Consider the following 15,090-nt stretch of genomic DNA (forward strand, 5'->3'; position numbering starts at 1 on the left):
GTAAAAAACACTCTTAGATGGAATTGGAACGTGAGTACTCAGGAGATACATATTTAACGGAACCATGGATATTAGCAATAGTAATAGTAAATTTAATTTAAAATTAAACTTACATTTAACTAAAAGTCAATTACGATTTCTGTGCCTGGCAATATTCTGAGTCTTGCATATGTACTATATCATACCACCTTGAAAATAACCCTGTGAGGCAGGCACTACTCCATGCTACCAATGAGCTGATGAAGGCACCAGGATGTGGCTAGAAAGCCTGCCCAGGTCATGTGGCTAGAAAGCTTGGGCTTCCACTCCAAGTTTTCTTAACCCCATGCTCTATCTTTCCCCTAAAAGATATTCATTAACTATTAAAATTATTAAAATTATTAATATTCATGGCTAATCTATATATTGATCTAAGAATAACTGTTGCTTGATTTTCTCAAACTAGAAATCAGAAGAAAAAGACAACCAACCAGCTGCTGTTATATTTTCTAGTTGTACAGAGTCAGCATGTCCCTTGTCCTCCCCTAGCTGCAGTTTTAGCAAAACGAGACTTGTATCATCCACCTAGCACATATTTGCACCCCAGATTTTTTTTTTGAACTAAGGCATGGTATACCAGAAGAAAAACTTCACGAAGATTAAGTAAGATGAGGCTTGTAAAAATGTTTTAGAAAGTATAAACTCTTACAATTGCTAATATGCATATATAAAAAATAATTTAGCTATTCCTGCTTCCCTCTTCTATATTTGAATCTTTTATATGACTATATGACAGAATAGGAAATATAAATGTATTTATTCATTATCAATTAACATAACTTAGCAAATCAAAAAGTTCATAGCAAATGTTCCTCTGCTTGAACCAGAGTAGAATATTTTTTAAAAAACCCTCAAAATTAGCAGTATGTAAGATGAAAATGGGGGGAAAAATAGGGACAACTCTAACTGAATAAAAATAAAAAGAACAACAACAATAGCAAAAGCAAAAAGTCAAACTAATATCATTCTGAGAAAATTCACTATTTACCTTAATGATTTTTGATGAGAACAAATATTTAAATGCCTGGCAAACTTATGTAAACATGGTTTAATTAAAAACTACAAGAAAGTGTCATTATTTTACTTCTTTCAACTCACTCTTCCTGTATTAGAGGGAAATAAAATTAAAATTCCAGATAGCTAACAAGATTAAAAATGCCTAAAACATGCATAAACAACCAGGTTGTTCCTAAATCTTGAAGAATTTCTTAATTTGATTTTTTTAAATATTAATTTTTATATGCCACTTGAAAAAAATTTCTTTGCTTGAAACTACAACTGGTGACTGCAGCTGATGAACAACTGCTGAAGATATTACACACAGGCAATGTTCTCTATATGCTTGATACCCTCTTTCGGAAAAATGTGAAAACCTTGTGATATCCTGGATTACTGTGCTAGTTGCTACTAGTTCCTGAAGATATAAAGGTGACTTAAGATACAGATGACCTCTATTTTCACTGAGTTTTAATTTTATCAAGGGAATCATAAATTTAAAAGTTTTTGAAATGTAGTTTTCTTAAGTGTCATGAAAAGTAAGTATACAGCACTACAAAAACATGTAATAGGAAAACTAGCATAGTTTGAGGGCTCCTGAAGGATCTGAGACTTGCAGATAAAGGATTTGGTCAGGTAAGGGAGGGGGTGTTTAAACGGAAGGATTCCAAGAGTGAAAACAGCCACATGAACAGAGTTCAGAGCAGGAGAAGGGTGGTACATTCAATAACTGACAGAAGACTTGTTTGGGTCCAGCCGAGTGATTGATGGGGAAATCCATGGGGGGACTATTCCTGTGAGGCTTCCAGGTCAGCGGGAGGACACCGTCACCATTAAAGCCAGGAAGCAGCATGGGTGACATGGTCAGAACAATGGAAAATATACCTATATATATTTACAGTCATGTTAGATTATGTGGAAATAGTACATTTCATAACACAGAAATTAGAGCTATCTGGAAATTACAGATTTTAAAATTAGAGAACTGTGATAGATACTGAGATACTGAGATAGAAGGAATTTTTAAAAAGGTGCTATATTGAAGTTAAATATGAGAAGCCATTTATTTCAAGGACGAAAGCAAGAATAAACTTCGGAGGATCTCTGAGTTCTATATCTAAGAATAACCTCAAAATTAAATTTAATACCACAAGCATGGTCAATTTATAGACATAATAGAAAGAGATGCTAGAAATATGTTTAATGATTGTGTTACTATTGCGAGTTCCAAGAGAAGAGTTTCCAAAAGAGATATATAGGTGTTTGGCCCCTATACAGGTTGAATATGTACAGTTGAACATACACAGTAAATGTGATATTAATATAAACATCTCACACAGTTTATGATGTCCTGGAGATCTGTCAGTATCCTAGCAGCTCATGATCGATTTACACCCTCAGAAAATACTGACCAAGACTCAGGAGATAGTTCTCATTATGAGCTTTTATCAGCCCTTCCTTACTGGAGAGTTATTAATATCAATTAAGTCTGTCCTCTGCAGAAAGTTTTGTTTTACTTTGATGCTTGCCTGGAGGCTCTGGTGTAGGCTACAGGCTGGAACTGTCTGGCAAAGGAGGACAGACCCAGGAAAAGAACCTCATTAGCTACTTCAAACTACTGACACTCTCTACTCTTCGGTACAGGCTTCTGAGTTTTAATTATATCAAGGTAGTCATGTATTTAATACTTTTCTACAACTTTCAGACTAAAGCAATAGACTGAGTCAGGATTTCTAGAATCTTCAGTGGTAGTGAGCTTCAAGAATTAGTTATATAGGACTGACTGTATAAACTCAGAAGTCTTAATTTTTTTAGTTTGGTTCTGTTTCAAAAACTGTTGTAGTTTCCAAGTATATAAGGTAGCCCTTTTCATTATTTTCTTACACTACCTATAGACTGGACGTATTTTAAAAACTCTGCTTTTGTAAATAAAATAAAATGTTGAAAAATTTCTGACTAACCTTCGTGTTTCCTTACTTTACATGAAGACATAGTTATTTGCACAGGTTCATAATTCCACCTTTTTTTATCAAAACATAATTGAATAAAATGATTGTGCAATGAAGGCCTTACTGGAATAGCTGCATTTATGAGTGATGCTCGTTGAGTCAGGGAAAACTAGGTCTTTTAAGGAAGTGAGGCTGATTTTACTTATGGATCCAATGCCCGCTAAGTCCCTCATGGAATTTGGTCTGGGGTTTGGCTGGCATGTGCAGTCTCACAGATCAGGAAGGGCACTTCCCGGAATGTCACCAATATTAACAAATTTTGATGATCCTGAGAGAAGAGGAATGCACCCAAAGGTGTAGTTATGCAGGTAAATTTTACTGTATGGTTTATTGGGTGTGGCTTTCTAACCCCAAACTAACAAAAATAGAAGTTTTCTACCTTTTTTTAAATTTTATTTTTCTATTTCTATTTATTTATTTATTTTTGATGTTCCGATACAGTTGTATCCTAGCCATCAGAGAGATGCAAATTAAAACCACAATGAGACACCACTTCACACTGGTCAGAATGGCCATCATAAATAACAAACAAACAAGTGCTGGCGAGGTTGTGGAGAAAAGGCAACCCTAGTGCACTGTTGGTGGGAATGCAGACTGGTGCAGCTGCTGTGGAAAACAGTATGGAATTTCCTCAAGAAACTAAAAATAGAAGTTTTTAAAAGTCCAATCTGAGATTCCTTATAAAAATATCCAGAAAGAAATGACTTCATTTGAAGAACTAAGGCTTTTACTGTAGAAAAGTCAGCCAGCCTCCCATAAGCATTTATCAATCTTTCTGCCTCTCTCTAGCCTAAACACTTTCAAAATCTCCTAATGCTCAAATGTCCAAATGGTTGTTGTTAACCAAATAGAACAGAAAACCGTATTAGTTGATTGCTATATTTTATCAACCAAGAACCTGCAGATAATAATGACTTTTAAATACACGTAATTTTTATTCTTTTTTTAAAATATTTTTTTGTCCATCATAATATCCTAGGCCAGTATTCCACATTTATAATAAAATACACTGGCACTCAATTTCATCAAAGAAAATTAATAATATTAGTATAATATGACATGACATGACAAATATATCTTTCTTATGTTTAATGTGCAAACACTACAATAAATTCAGAATAATTCAGAACAATTCTAAGTTTTAAAAATAGTTCGCTCCGCTTGTCAATAATATTAAGTAAAATGCCAGCTACTAGACTACTTTTGCGTTATGTATTAGTAGTTTAATGTTTGCAGTTTACACATGATAGCATATTAAAGACACAAAGTTGTAATTTTAAATTTTAAATCTAAACAGCCAAATCAAAAAAATCTATATAATTTATGCATATGTAGTATTAGTTAACATTTTAAATACTGATTGTGTTATGCGTTCAATTAATACTTACCCATGAAATTGAGATAGCCTTCTCCGCCGAGTGCGTGAGTAATAAGTCGAATCATTTTATGAAGCTGTATCCCACGATCAATAACTGGAGTAAAAGGGGTCAGAACACTCATGTTGGTATACATTTCAGCATCCATCAGCCAAAATGCCAGTGTCTTATCCCCAACGAGTGCCTAGAGAAGTGAAAACCACTGAGATGAATGCAAAGAAGAGGAACGAAGCAGCTATGATTTACACTATAATAACACAGGGTGGAAAACAATGTAGGAGAGGTGTATGAATTTGTATTAATTTAATGTATATTCTAATAATTATTTTCTATGCTGAAGGTGAGCTGTCAAAACATGTTAGAGATCAACATGTGTTTCAGGACTGATTTTTATTTTTAAAAGAGCTTGGTGAAAAACATACAAAAAACTACCTATTATAACTGAGCAGATGCTTCAAATTTTCTGAAACTGGACTAAATATTCATTATAATATTGAGAATACTAAATAGATTTTGAAATAGTTTTCAACCATGAATTTATTTGTTTTGAAAAAATGTAAGTTTCTAAATACTCTTTTGTATGTGTATATATATGTTATATGTATGTACTGGGTTGGCCAAAAAGTTCATCTGTTTTTTTCTGTAAGATGGCTCTAGCAGTGCTTAGTTGTGTTTAACTTCATTCGAAACAATTTTTTTATTGTATTGTAACAGCTATCATATCAGCATGCATGTAGAAAAAACCCCATCAAAATTGGTGAATTTTTGTGCAGTTTCTTTAATACTGAAGATGGAAGAAGATACACAACATTTTTGGCATATTATGCTTTATTATTTCAAGAAAGGTAAAAATTCAATTAAAATGCAAGAAAAAAATTCTGAAGTGTATAGAGAAGTAGCTGCGACTTACCAAACGTGTCAAAAGGGGTTTGCGAAGTTTCTCGATACTATTGACATTTTGACCAAATAATTCTTTTGCTGTGGGGCTGTCACGCATTCGAAGATGTTTAACAACACCTCCGGCCTCTGCCCACCAGAAGCCAATAGTGGGAGACAGCCAACATATTCAAAATATCCAAATCAATAGTTATTGGTGAAAATGAAAAATGTGTCTTTTATTTTAAGGAAAAAAAAAAACACAAGGACTTAGTGTGTTGGCGAAAAAGTCCGTATGTTTTTTCCATAAAAAACACATTTTTCATTTTCACCAATAACTTTACCATTTAATCAAATTCAAACTTTGGTTAAATGGTAATTTTCATCTGTATTACTTGAGTTCATTTTTTTTTTTTTTTTGCTTTTTAATAGCAACCTCGTTATTCTCTAACTTTGAGGTAAATATTTTAAATCTAAACAAACAAAAACTGTTTACTGTTATGAAATGAGTTGTGCCCTACCTCATTTCCCCAAAATTCACTGTGAAGTCCCAACCACCAATATGACTATATTAGGAGACAGGGTAAAGAGGTAATAAGGTTAAATGAGGTCAGAGAGGTGAAGTCCTAATCCAGCCAGTGGTGTCCCTATAGGAAGAGGAGAAAACACCAGGGATGAATGTGCACAGAAAAAGTCCAGGTAAGGACACAGAGCAAACAGGACATCTGAAAACCTAGGAGAGAGGCCCCAGGGGAAACTAACCCTGTGACACCTTGATCCTGTAATTCTCGCCTTCAGATCTATGAGAAACAAATTCATTATTTAAGCCACCTTCTCTGTGGTATTTTGTTATGGCAACCCTAACAGACTAATACATGTACCAACAAAATGCATCTTCAGTCTGACATATAACACAGAGTTCTATATAAGTGTAGTTTAATAATAGGATCTACTGCTAAAAAAATTTTTGACAAAAATGTATATAAGATATAAATATATTGGTAAATTTTGTCTGGGCAGCATCCAATCAAGCCTTAACCAATATAACAATAACCAATTGTTATTTCTTAAACAATTGGTACTTCCCACGTATTTTGAATTAATTATATTTTTATGTATAACTGTCTATTTCATTAATCTTTGATTCTATTATAAAATCATTTTGATAAATTCTGTTAGATTTTTACTATTATGTATATATTTCTTTTTTTAAGATTTTATTTATTTTTAGAGCGCAATGAAGAGAGGAACAGAAACAGCAATGTGTGGTTGCTTCTCGCCCACATTTTACAGGGGACCTGGCCTGCAACCTAGGCATGTGCCCTGACTGGGAATCAAACTGGCGATCCTTTGGTTCGCAGGCCAGCACTCAATCCAGTGAGCCATAACAGCCAGGGCTACTACATACATATTTCTATATTATTCATTTTGTAATATACAGGGTGGGGAAATAGTAGGTCTACAGTTGTTCATATGAGAAATAATACCATAATAAATAAAAATATAAGAACAAATTCTTTATCACACTCACAATCATAAACCTACTTTTGACTCACTCTGCATATTTATAATTTTTGGTAGATTTATTTGTACATTTGCCTTTAGAAAGAACTAGACAACATGCATCTTTTTATACATGCTTGACAATTTGTAATACAAGGAAGAATTACTTGAATCTATAAAATATGAAATAATTCTTGATAAATCCATAATGTTTCAATACATTTTGGAGGAAAATTATGAGAGAAATCTATCAGTTTCATCTTCAGTTTGTTTATTCCAATCATTTATTTATTCTTTCATTCATTCATATTAAATAAGTATATATTAGAAGCTCAAAATGTGCTACAACTACTAGGAATTACCAATAGAGAGATATAATTTTGGCATGTATTTTAGTTTTCATATTGTTATGTATTTGGTTGGTGGTTCCATGCACCTTAGGTTACTATTACTCATTTATTATTATGCAACAGTTTGGTTCTTTTTTTTTTCATACTTATTTGTTCTGCTCTACAGTCAATTTAAATGGAAAAGATAGTGCTCTGATTTGAAAGGTGCAAAATTTAGCGTATGTCTAGTTCATGAGTCAGTGAACTTTCTGTAAAAGCCAAATCATAAATATTTTAGGTATTATGGGACACTTTCTCTGTCTCAACTACTTAAAAGCAGCCATATACATAACGAAAACGAATGAGCATGGCTGTGCTCTAAATAACCTTACAAAAATAGGAAGAAAGCAGAATTTGTCCTGGGGGTCTTTGTAGCTGACCTCTGATATACTTATACTTTCTTAATAATTAGAGAAGACACCTGAAAGACCAGCTGCCAATTTCTGCTGAAATAACAGAGAAACTTATTTTTTAGCTTTAATTGTCTTAGTACATATACAGCAAATAATTCAAAACTTCTCACTGTTTCATTTTTAATGTATAAAAAGTACATTTTTATGTTCTTTATGTTTATGAGGATAGCTTTAAAAAACTAAATGGCCTTTCTCCCCATTTATTTGTGTTTATTGAGTAAATGCTTGGAGCAGTCACAGTTTCAAGGCTGGAAATACAAAGGTATAAAAAACAAATTTTCTGCCTAAAACATCATGAGAACATAGATGATGGAGAAACTATTCTTTTTTTCTTTTCCTTAAAAGTATATTCATGTCTAATACAATTTATATTTTAGTTTAATTACCTATTCCACCTATAGTTCCATAATCCAACTATAGATTGCTCCTAACTTTATAAACTTACAAGATGTTTTATAAAATAATTTTTGAGGCCCACATATATTTTTTATTTTTTATTTATGTATTTTTAGACAACTAGATGGAGGCTTCAGAGGCGGTGTGGTACAGAGCACTGGGTCTTTCACAGGACCTTCCCAGGTGAAGCAGGCAATCCTAGCTGCGTGGGCAAAGGGCACAACTGGAGTGAGGAAACCTATTCAGGAGTGAGTGAGAATTTTACAGTACTGAAGAACAGACTGCTTGCTGAGTTGAGTAGAGAATGAAAGTGAAACTCTGACTTCTGTCAGGTTATGTGTGGCCTTGAACGACAAGCTTCACTCAAAAGATCTGGGTTGACAAAATAAGCTTTGCTTTTTGGAAAATACCTCAGGCTGTCTCAGAGAAGATGGACTGTAGCTCAGGGGACAGTGATCAAAAAACAAGAGATTTTAGTGATGGAAGAAAAAAAATGATAAAAGCCTGTCCGAAGGCAAAAAAGAAAACCTCTGGAAGGAAACCAAAAAAGGAAATTAAAATTAACCTAGATTAGCACCAATATTCCTCTCATTACAACAAAGAAAAATATGTAAGATAACACTTGCAAGTTTCATTTACGATCTTTTAATTAGACTTTGGCAGGATAAAAATGGCACTGCATTTTGCAGCTAGAATTTATAGTTCTACAAAATTATTTTAAAATGTTTTTCAAGTGTAAGTAGTTTTCACATATAGATACAAATGTAGATACATACATATAATAAGTTATAATAACTTATAATAACTTATAATATAAGTTATATTAACTGTATTGAACTAAAGAAATTTATGTTTAAGTATGTTAATAAATACAAACACACACATGTGCAGAGAGCACAGAGAGACAGGGTGGGGGGGTAGAGAGAGAGATGGATTTACACAAATATCCATTTACCTGATCATGGCTTTCTGCATAAGCAATGACCTTTTCAAGGTGGCGTCTGTTTGTGAGTGTGTATACTATATTGCCCATATTCCAATCTTCATCTTTAAACTCTTTAAGTAGCTAGACGCGAGAGAGGATTTAATTTGCATAAACCATTATTATACTTACATTAAATTCCAACATTAGGGTATACATCATATCGATCCATATTATTTGACACACAGATACAAGCACAGCCACATAACAAGGACCTCTGTTGAAACTTTTTCTGAAATCACAGCTTTTAAGCAGACTGTCCAAATGACAGTGGTGTAGTGTATGTGAGTGTGAGTGTATGTGTGTGAATGTATTTTTACATTTATGCAGATGGTTTTATCATTGCACTTTAAGATTTTTGCACCCTTTTTTCCCCTGTGTAACAGCAACCTTTTTTCCCCCGTGTAACAACTGCTACCTCTTGATTAATAATTACAAAAAACGTGTTATTGTCAATATACTGTTCTGTAACTTTTACAAGGCAGAAATATACTTCCTACATTTTTAGGTTGAATAAAAAATTAGCTTTTTTTGTTGTTTATTTTCCAAAATATACAAAGAACTAATACAGCTCAACACCAGGAAGGCAAACAACTGAATTAAGAAATGGGGGAAAAACCTGAATAGATACTTCTCCAAAGAGGACGTACAGATAGCCAATAGGCACATGAAAAAATGCTTAACATCACTAATCATCAGAGATATGCAAATCAAAACCTTAATGAGATATTACTTTACACCTGCCAGAATAGCTATCATCAACAAATCAACAAACAAGTGCTGGCAAGGATGTGGAGATAGGGAACCCTTCTGCACTGTTGGTAGGAATGCTGACTGCTGCAGCCACTATGGAAACCATATAGAATCTCCTCAAAAAATTAACAATGGAACTGTCTTTTGACCCAGAGATTGCATGCTGGAAATATCCCCTAAGAATCCCAAAACACCAATTTGGAAGAATTTATGTACCCCTATGTTCATAGCAGTGCTAGTTACAATAGCCAAGATTTAGATAAGTGCCTATCAATAGTTGAGTGGATAAAAAAACTGTGGTACCTTTATACAACGGAATACTACACAGCAGTAAAAAAGAATAAAGTCATATTTTGCAATAGCATGGATGGAAATAGAGAATATTACACTAAGTGAATTAAGCCAGTTAGTGAGAGACAAGTACCACATGATCTCACGTACATGTGGAATCTAATGAACACAATAAACTAATGAACAAAATAATAGCAGAGGCTTAGATAGATGAAACAGACTGACAGCTGCCAGAAAGGATGATGGCATGGGATGAAAGACAGTGAAGGGACTAACCAAAGAATGTTTATACATAACTGATGGACATGGACAACAACACGGGAATTGAATAGAAAGGGGAGAGGGTGGGGCTTAGTGGAGATGGAGAAGGGAGAAAAATCAGGAACAACTATAATAGCATACACAATAAAAATAAATTAAATAAAAAATAAACACAAGTTTAAAGACCAATTATTATGAAATAATTATCTGAACAGACCACACATTTCTGTCTTCACTTTCCCTCACAGCCTTCAATCTGCCTTCTACCCCTCTAACACCACTTCAATGCAAGATCACAGATGACTGTTTCTTCGGTCAGTTAATGCTTTCAGGCTAATACTTACGAGCTCTACATGTTGACAAGGCTGACCCTTTCCCTCCCCACAAAATGCTTTCCTTCTTAGTCCACCACTTTGAAACTCTTGTTTTGTTTGCCCACATTCTACGCATCCTGCAAAGTCTCTTCTTTTGCCTGTCCAATAAAAAGCTGGTGCTCCTCAAAGCTTTGTATTCAAAATAGCCTCTTTTCTTTTACACTCTTTCTGCATGGGCTCATTTGTCTGTTGAAAGTATCAACTGCATTCTGTGATAGGCAGAATTCTGGGGTGGCCCTCGTGATTCCTGCTCCCTCTTACTTACACCTTTGTGTGATCCTTTCCAGGGGTGCCCAACTTTTTGGCATCTCTGGGCCACAATGGAAGAAGAAGAGTTGTCTTGGACCACACAGTAAATACATTGCGACACATAATCACAAAAATATCTCATAACATCTTAAGTAAATTTACAATTTTGTGTTGGGCCTCATTCATAGCCATCCTGGGCTACATGTGACCTGAGGGCCATGGGTTGGACACCCCTGCGAGAGTGTGTCAGGGGAACATTTGAATATGATGGATGCCCTCTGAAGAAACATGAGCTAGTAACTGAGCAATATTTTAAGATGCCAAGTTTGTAGTAATTTGTTATGCAGCAAAAGAAAACTAATGCAGATTTGGTACCACAAATTGGGTTCAGACTCGCTTGTATCTTCCTTTGCTGTTTTTTTTCCCCCCTACAGAATTCAGACGTGCTTAGCCATCCTTCACGATTACTTTCTGAATTGCTGGGCACCAAAGTGCAGACTGTCAAGCAGAATAATAGAATAATGGTCAGCCATTGATGTTCACATCCTAATATCCAAAATATGGATACCAATGTAACTACAGAGATCTTTTTAAAAAGGAAACATGTCTTATGGGTATAAGAGAGAGACTTAAGATACTACCGTGCTGGCTTTGAGGATGAAAGAAGAGGCCATGAGTCAAGGAATACAGGTGGCTTTTAGAAGCTGGAAAAGGCCCCCCCCAAAAAAACCCCCAAAACAAACAAACAAACAAAAGCCCAAAACACCAGCAGCTTTTCTTATAACAGCCAAAACCTAGAAACTATTCAGATTTCTTTTAATGGGCAAATAATTAAACAAATTGTGGTATAATCATACCACAGGATACTATTCAGCAGTAAAAAGCAATACACAACTGATAGAACCTGTATGGATATCCAGAGAACTCTTCTGAGTGAAATATTACAATCCAGAAAGGTAATATAGTGTATGGTTCTATTTATATTACATTCTTAAAATGACAAAATTATAGAAATGGAGATCAGTAGTAGTTGCAACAGCTTAAGAAGTAATTGGAGGAATAGAGGATGTAGGTGTGGCTATAAAGGCAAAACAAGGAAACCTGTGGTGATGGAAGTGTTCCGAATCTTGATTACATCCATATCAATATCCTGGTGGTGATATTGTACTATAGCTTTGCAAAATGTTACCCCCTGAGGGGTGGGGAATACTAGTTAAGAGGATATCAGATTTCACTGTATTATTCTTATAACTGCATATGAATCTGCAATTTTCTCAATATAACATGTTTAATTAAAATATATTTATATAATAAATAGGTATACAATAAATACTTAGTGGAATTAATGAAATGAATGAATTCAATTTACTTATATAAATTTTACATAAACAGTTATTAGATAGTGAAAATCATCAAATAAAATTAAAGGAGATACGGCATATTTCACATATTTTGTATAGGCAAATATTTGTTCAATAAATGATTACATTAATACAATAGTCCAGCTACTGATTCTTAAATCATGAAGTAGAACACAGTAAATAATTTGCTTTTGAACAACAAGAGTATAAATAGAATCCAGGACTTAACCTAACTCATACTCTATGGTAGATAACAACGAGTGCCACATAATTCTGAGCACAATTGTCGCTTGGATTAATACTCTTGCATGTCCTTTTGACATTTGAGGAAATGGCAGCCATTTATGCAATTATTTTATTAAATGTACAACTTATAAAAGTCAGGGAATATACTGAGTTGTAAAAAATATTATTTGAAGTCTCTCTAGCTTTATTAACTAAGGGGTTTATTTTTGTGAGGCAAAAAGACTTTTAAATAATTTCACGAAGTAGAAGAGGACATCTGCAACAGAGTGTGTACAGTTTAAGCAGATAGCCCAGTCACATCCTAAACACAGGACAATACACTTTTCCACTTGTATGATGTGCTACATGGCACAGTGCCTTCAGTATATAAGGTATTTAAATGTTTAGTAAGTTGAAAATTAAAAAATTGCCATCATTCGTAAAAGGACAATAATCCCACTGTGCATTATACGTGATTGGGGAAAAACTCAAGGTTGATATACACCTTGAAATAATCTTGAATCTGAGCAACGACTGGAGAATGGTGAAGGCTTTTCAGTGGGAGGTTAACAAAGTAAGATTTGGCATTTGCTAGGGAAAAAGTCTGTGTGAAAGATTAGAAATTGTAACATGATGAGTGGATAAAGAACCTTAAACCAAGATGAGAAACTTGAAGACAATACCATTTTTTTTATTGTTGTTCAAGTACAGTTGTCTGCATTTACCCCCCACAATTCCCCCCAAACCCCACTATCCCCACCTCCCTCCCCTGCTTCTACCTCCCCTGGTTTTCTCCACTTGTCCTTTAGAGTTGTTCCTGAAAACCCTTCCCCCCATCATCCGCTCCCACCTCCCCTCTGGTTACTGTCAGATTGTTCTTAATTTCAATGTCTCTGGTTGTATTTTGCTTGCTTGTTGGTTTTGTTGATTAGGTTCCACTTAAAGGTGATATCATATGGTATTTGTTCCTCACTGCCTGGCTTATTTCACTTAGAATAGTTTTTAAAATAACAAATATAAAGCAACTTTCTCAGGTATCAAAGCAAGATGCTCAGCTCATTTGTTTGTTTTATTTCCAAGATTGTCACTTGCTTTTTGAGTTGACAATGTTTGAAGAGTCTTTATAAATGGAGAAGCAGAAATGGTGTTGGTAGAGTTTTAACGTCACAGCTGTGCATTGCACAGATTGCCTTGGGCCACAGGAAAGACAGATGATTGCAATTACCACTTCCTTCAGAGTAGGTTCTGTGGTGTGTCCATGCGAAGTCACGCAATTCTAACACTGTGATCTCATGGCACCAGTTCATGTCTGTACCAAAGGGCTTGTCAGAAAGCTATGACTATTTGATGCATATCTAACTCCTTACACATAATCAGCCTATGATTATGGAATTAGCCACTCAAAAACGTTCTATATCCTATCTAAGTGTATGTAACACATTTAGTCTTGTAGGCACACATTAAGTACAACTAGAGGCGATCTCAACTGCTTGAACTATCATTAAGTTTAATACAATTGTATTAGAAATGATGTGTAAGGTGTTAGGTACAATTATTCATTTCTAGTTACTAACACATGCTAAGGACTTTTAAATGCTCAATGAAGAACTGGGTGAATCCAAATATGCTGAGAAAAGACCATACTATGAAACAAGTACTAGAAATTAATTGTATTAATTGATAATTTGCAAGCAGATATGGATACTTTGATGAAGTTTAACATGTTTTACATATAAAGCACTTAAGTTTTAAGTTTTTTAGAATTGCATTGAAAATTCCACAGCTAACCTTACATTAATCATATTTCTCCACTTGCCTGGATGGTGTAAATATGAATACTTTATATTAGAACTTTCAGAAGTTTGAGAAGCACAAGAATTAACACACTTATGGGAGAATTTAGTACTTCAATTATAATATCTGTAACTAAGAATCACAACTAAGAAGTAAATACAAAAAATAAATAAACCAACATAATACATATTATCTACAGACACAAAAAATATTTACAGGAACTCTTACCTGGATCCATTTATCTGGAATTGCCATGGCTAATCGATAGTCAAAGCCACACCCTCCCTGGGAAATTGGAGAACACAGAGCTGGCATTCCTGATACATCCTAAAACAAAGGACATCAGCACCATCAGTTCACACTGCTTAGATTTTTACTCAATGTCCTTCTGACAGTAAAGGTAAGGCCAATAATGAAAACAGTATGTAAGGGCATAAGCATACGTCTGTGTAGAGTTTTGGCGGTATACTTATAAAAGTAGATAAACCGTGATAGCGTATCTCATTTCCCAATAAAGTTTCATGTCATGCTCTTCACTGCAGGGCAACTTTGATGTCACCTGGTTGTATTTTTCTTTTCTTTGTTATCACACACACAGAAAACAGAGTAGTACAACTATTATTGCTAAAACATAATTTCTCAGACTGATTTTTGAACTACTTTGAACACTATTAGTTGCTGCTTTCATGAAAAACAAAAATCCATGTAGCATGTATCTGTTATACTTGCTATCAGGTATGAAGTGTGTTTTGGGATTACTTAGCTCACTTAGCTTACTTCTGATGAAATGGAAAGTAGAGTTG

At 34.3% G+C, this 15,090-nt stretch overlaps 1 protein-coding gene across 1 annotated transcript in view; it reads right to left on the reverse strand.

Moving 5' to 3' along the window:
• Positions 1-15,090, reverse strand: part of GBE1 (1,4-alpha-glucan branching enzyme 1) — a 260,412-nt gene that overhangs the window by 63,039 nt on the left and 182,283 nt on the right. The window contains exons 10-12 of the mRNA XM_053918274.1: positions 14,516-14,614; positions 8,953-9,063; positions 4,433-4,604 (exon numbers count right to left, since the gene is read on the reverse strand). Coding sequence (XP_053774249.1) covers positions 4,433-4,604; positions 8,953-9,063; positions 14,516-14,614 — 382 coding nt within the window. The remainder of the gene's footprint in view (positions 1-4,432; positions 4,605-8,952; positions 9,064-14,515; positions 14,615-15,090) is intronic.

This window comes from Desmodus rotundus, chromosome 2 (assembly GCF_022682495.2).
Source record: "Desmodus rotundus isolate HL8 chromosome 2, HLdesRot8A.1, whole genome shotgun sequence".
Classification (NCBI taxonomy): domain Eukaryota; kingdom Metazoa; phylum Chordata; class Mammalia; order Chiroptera; family Phyllostomidae; genus Desmodus; species Desmodus rotundus.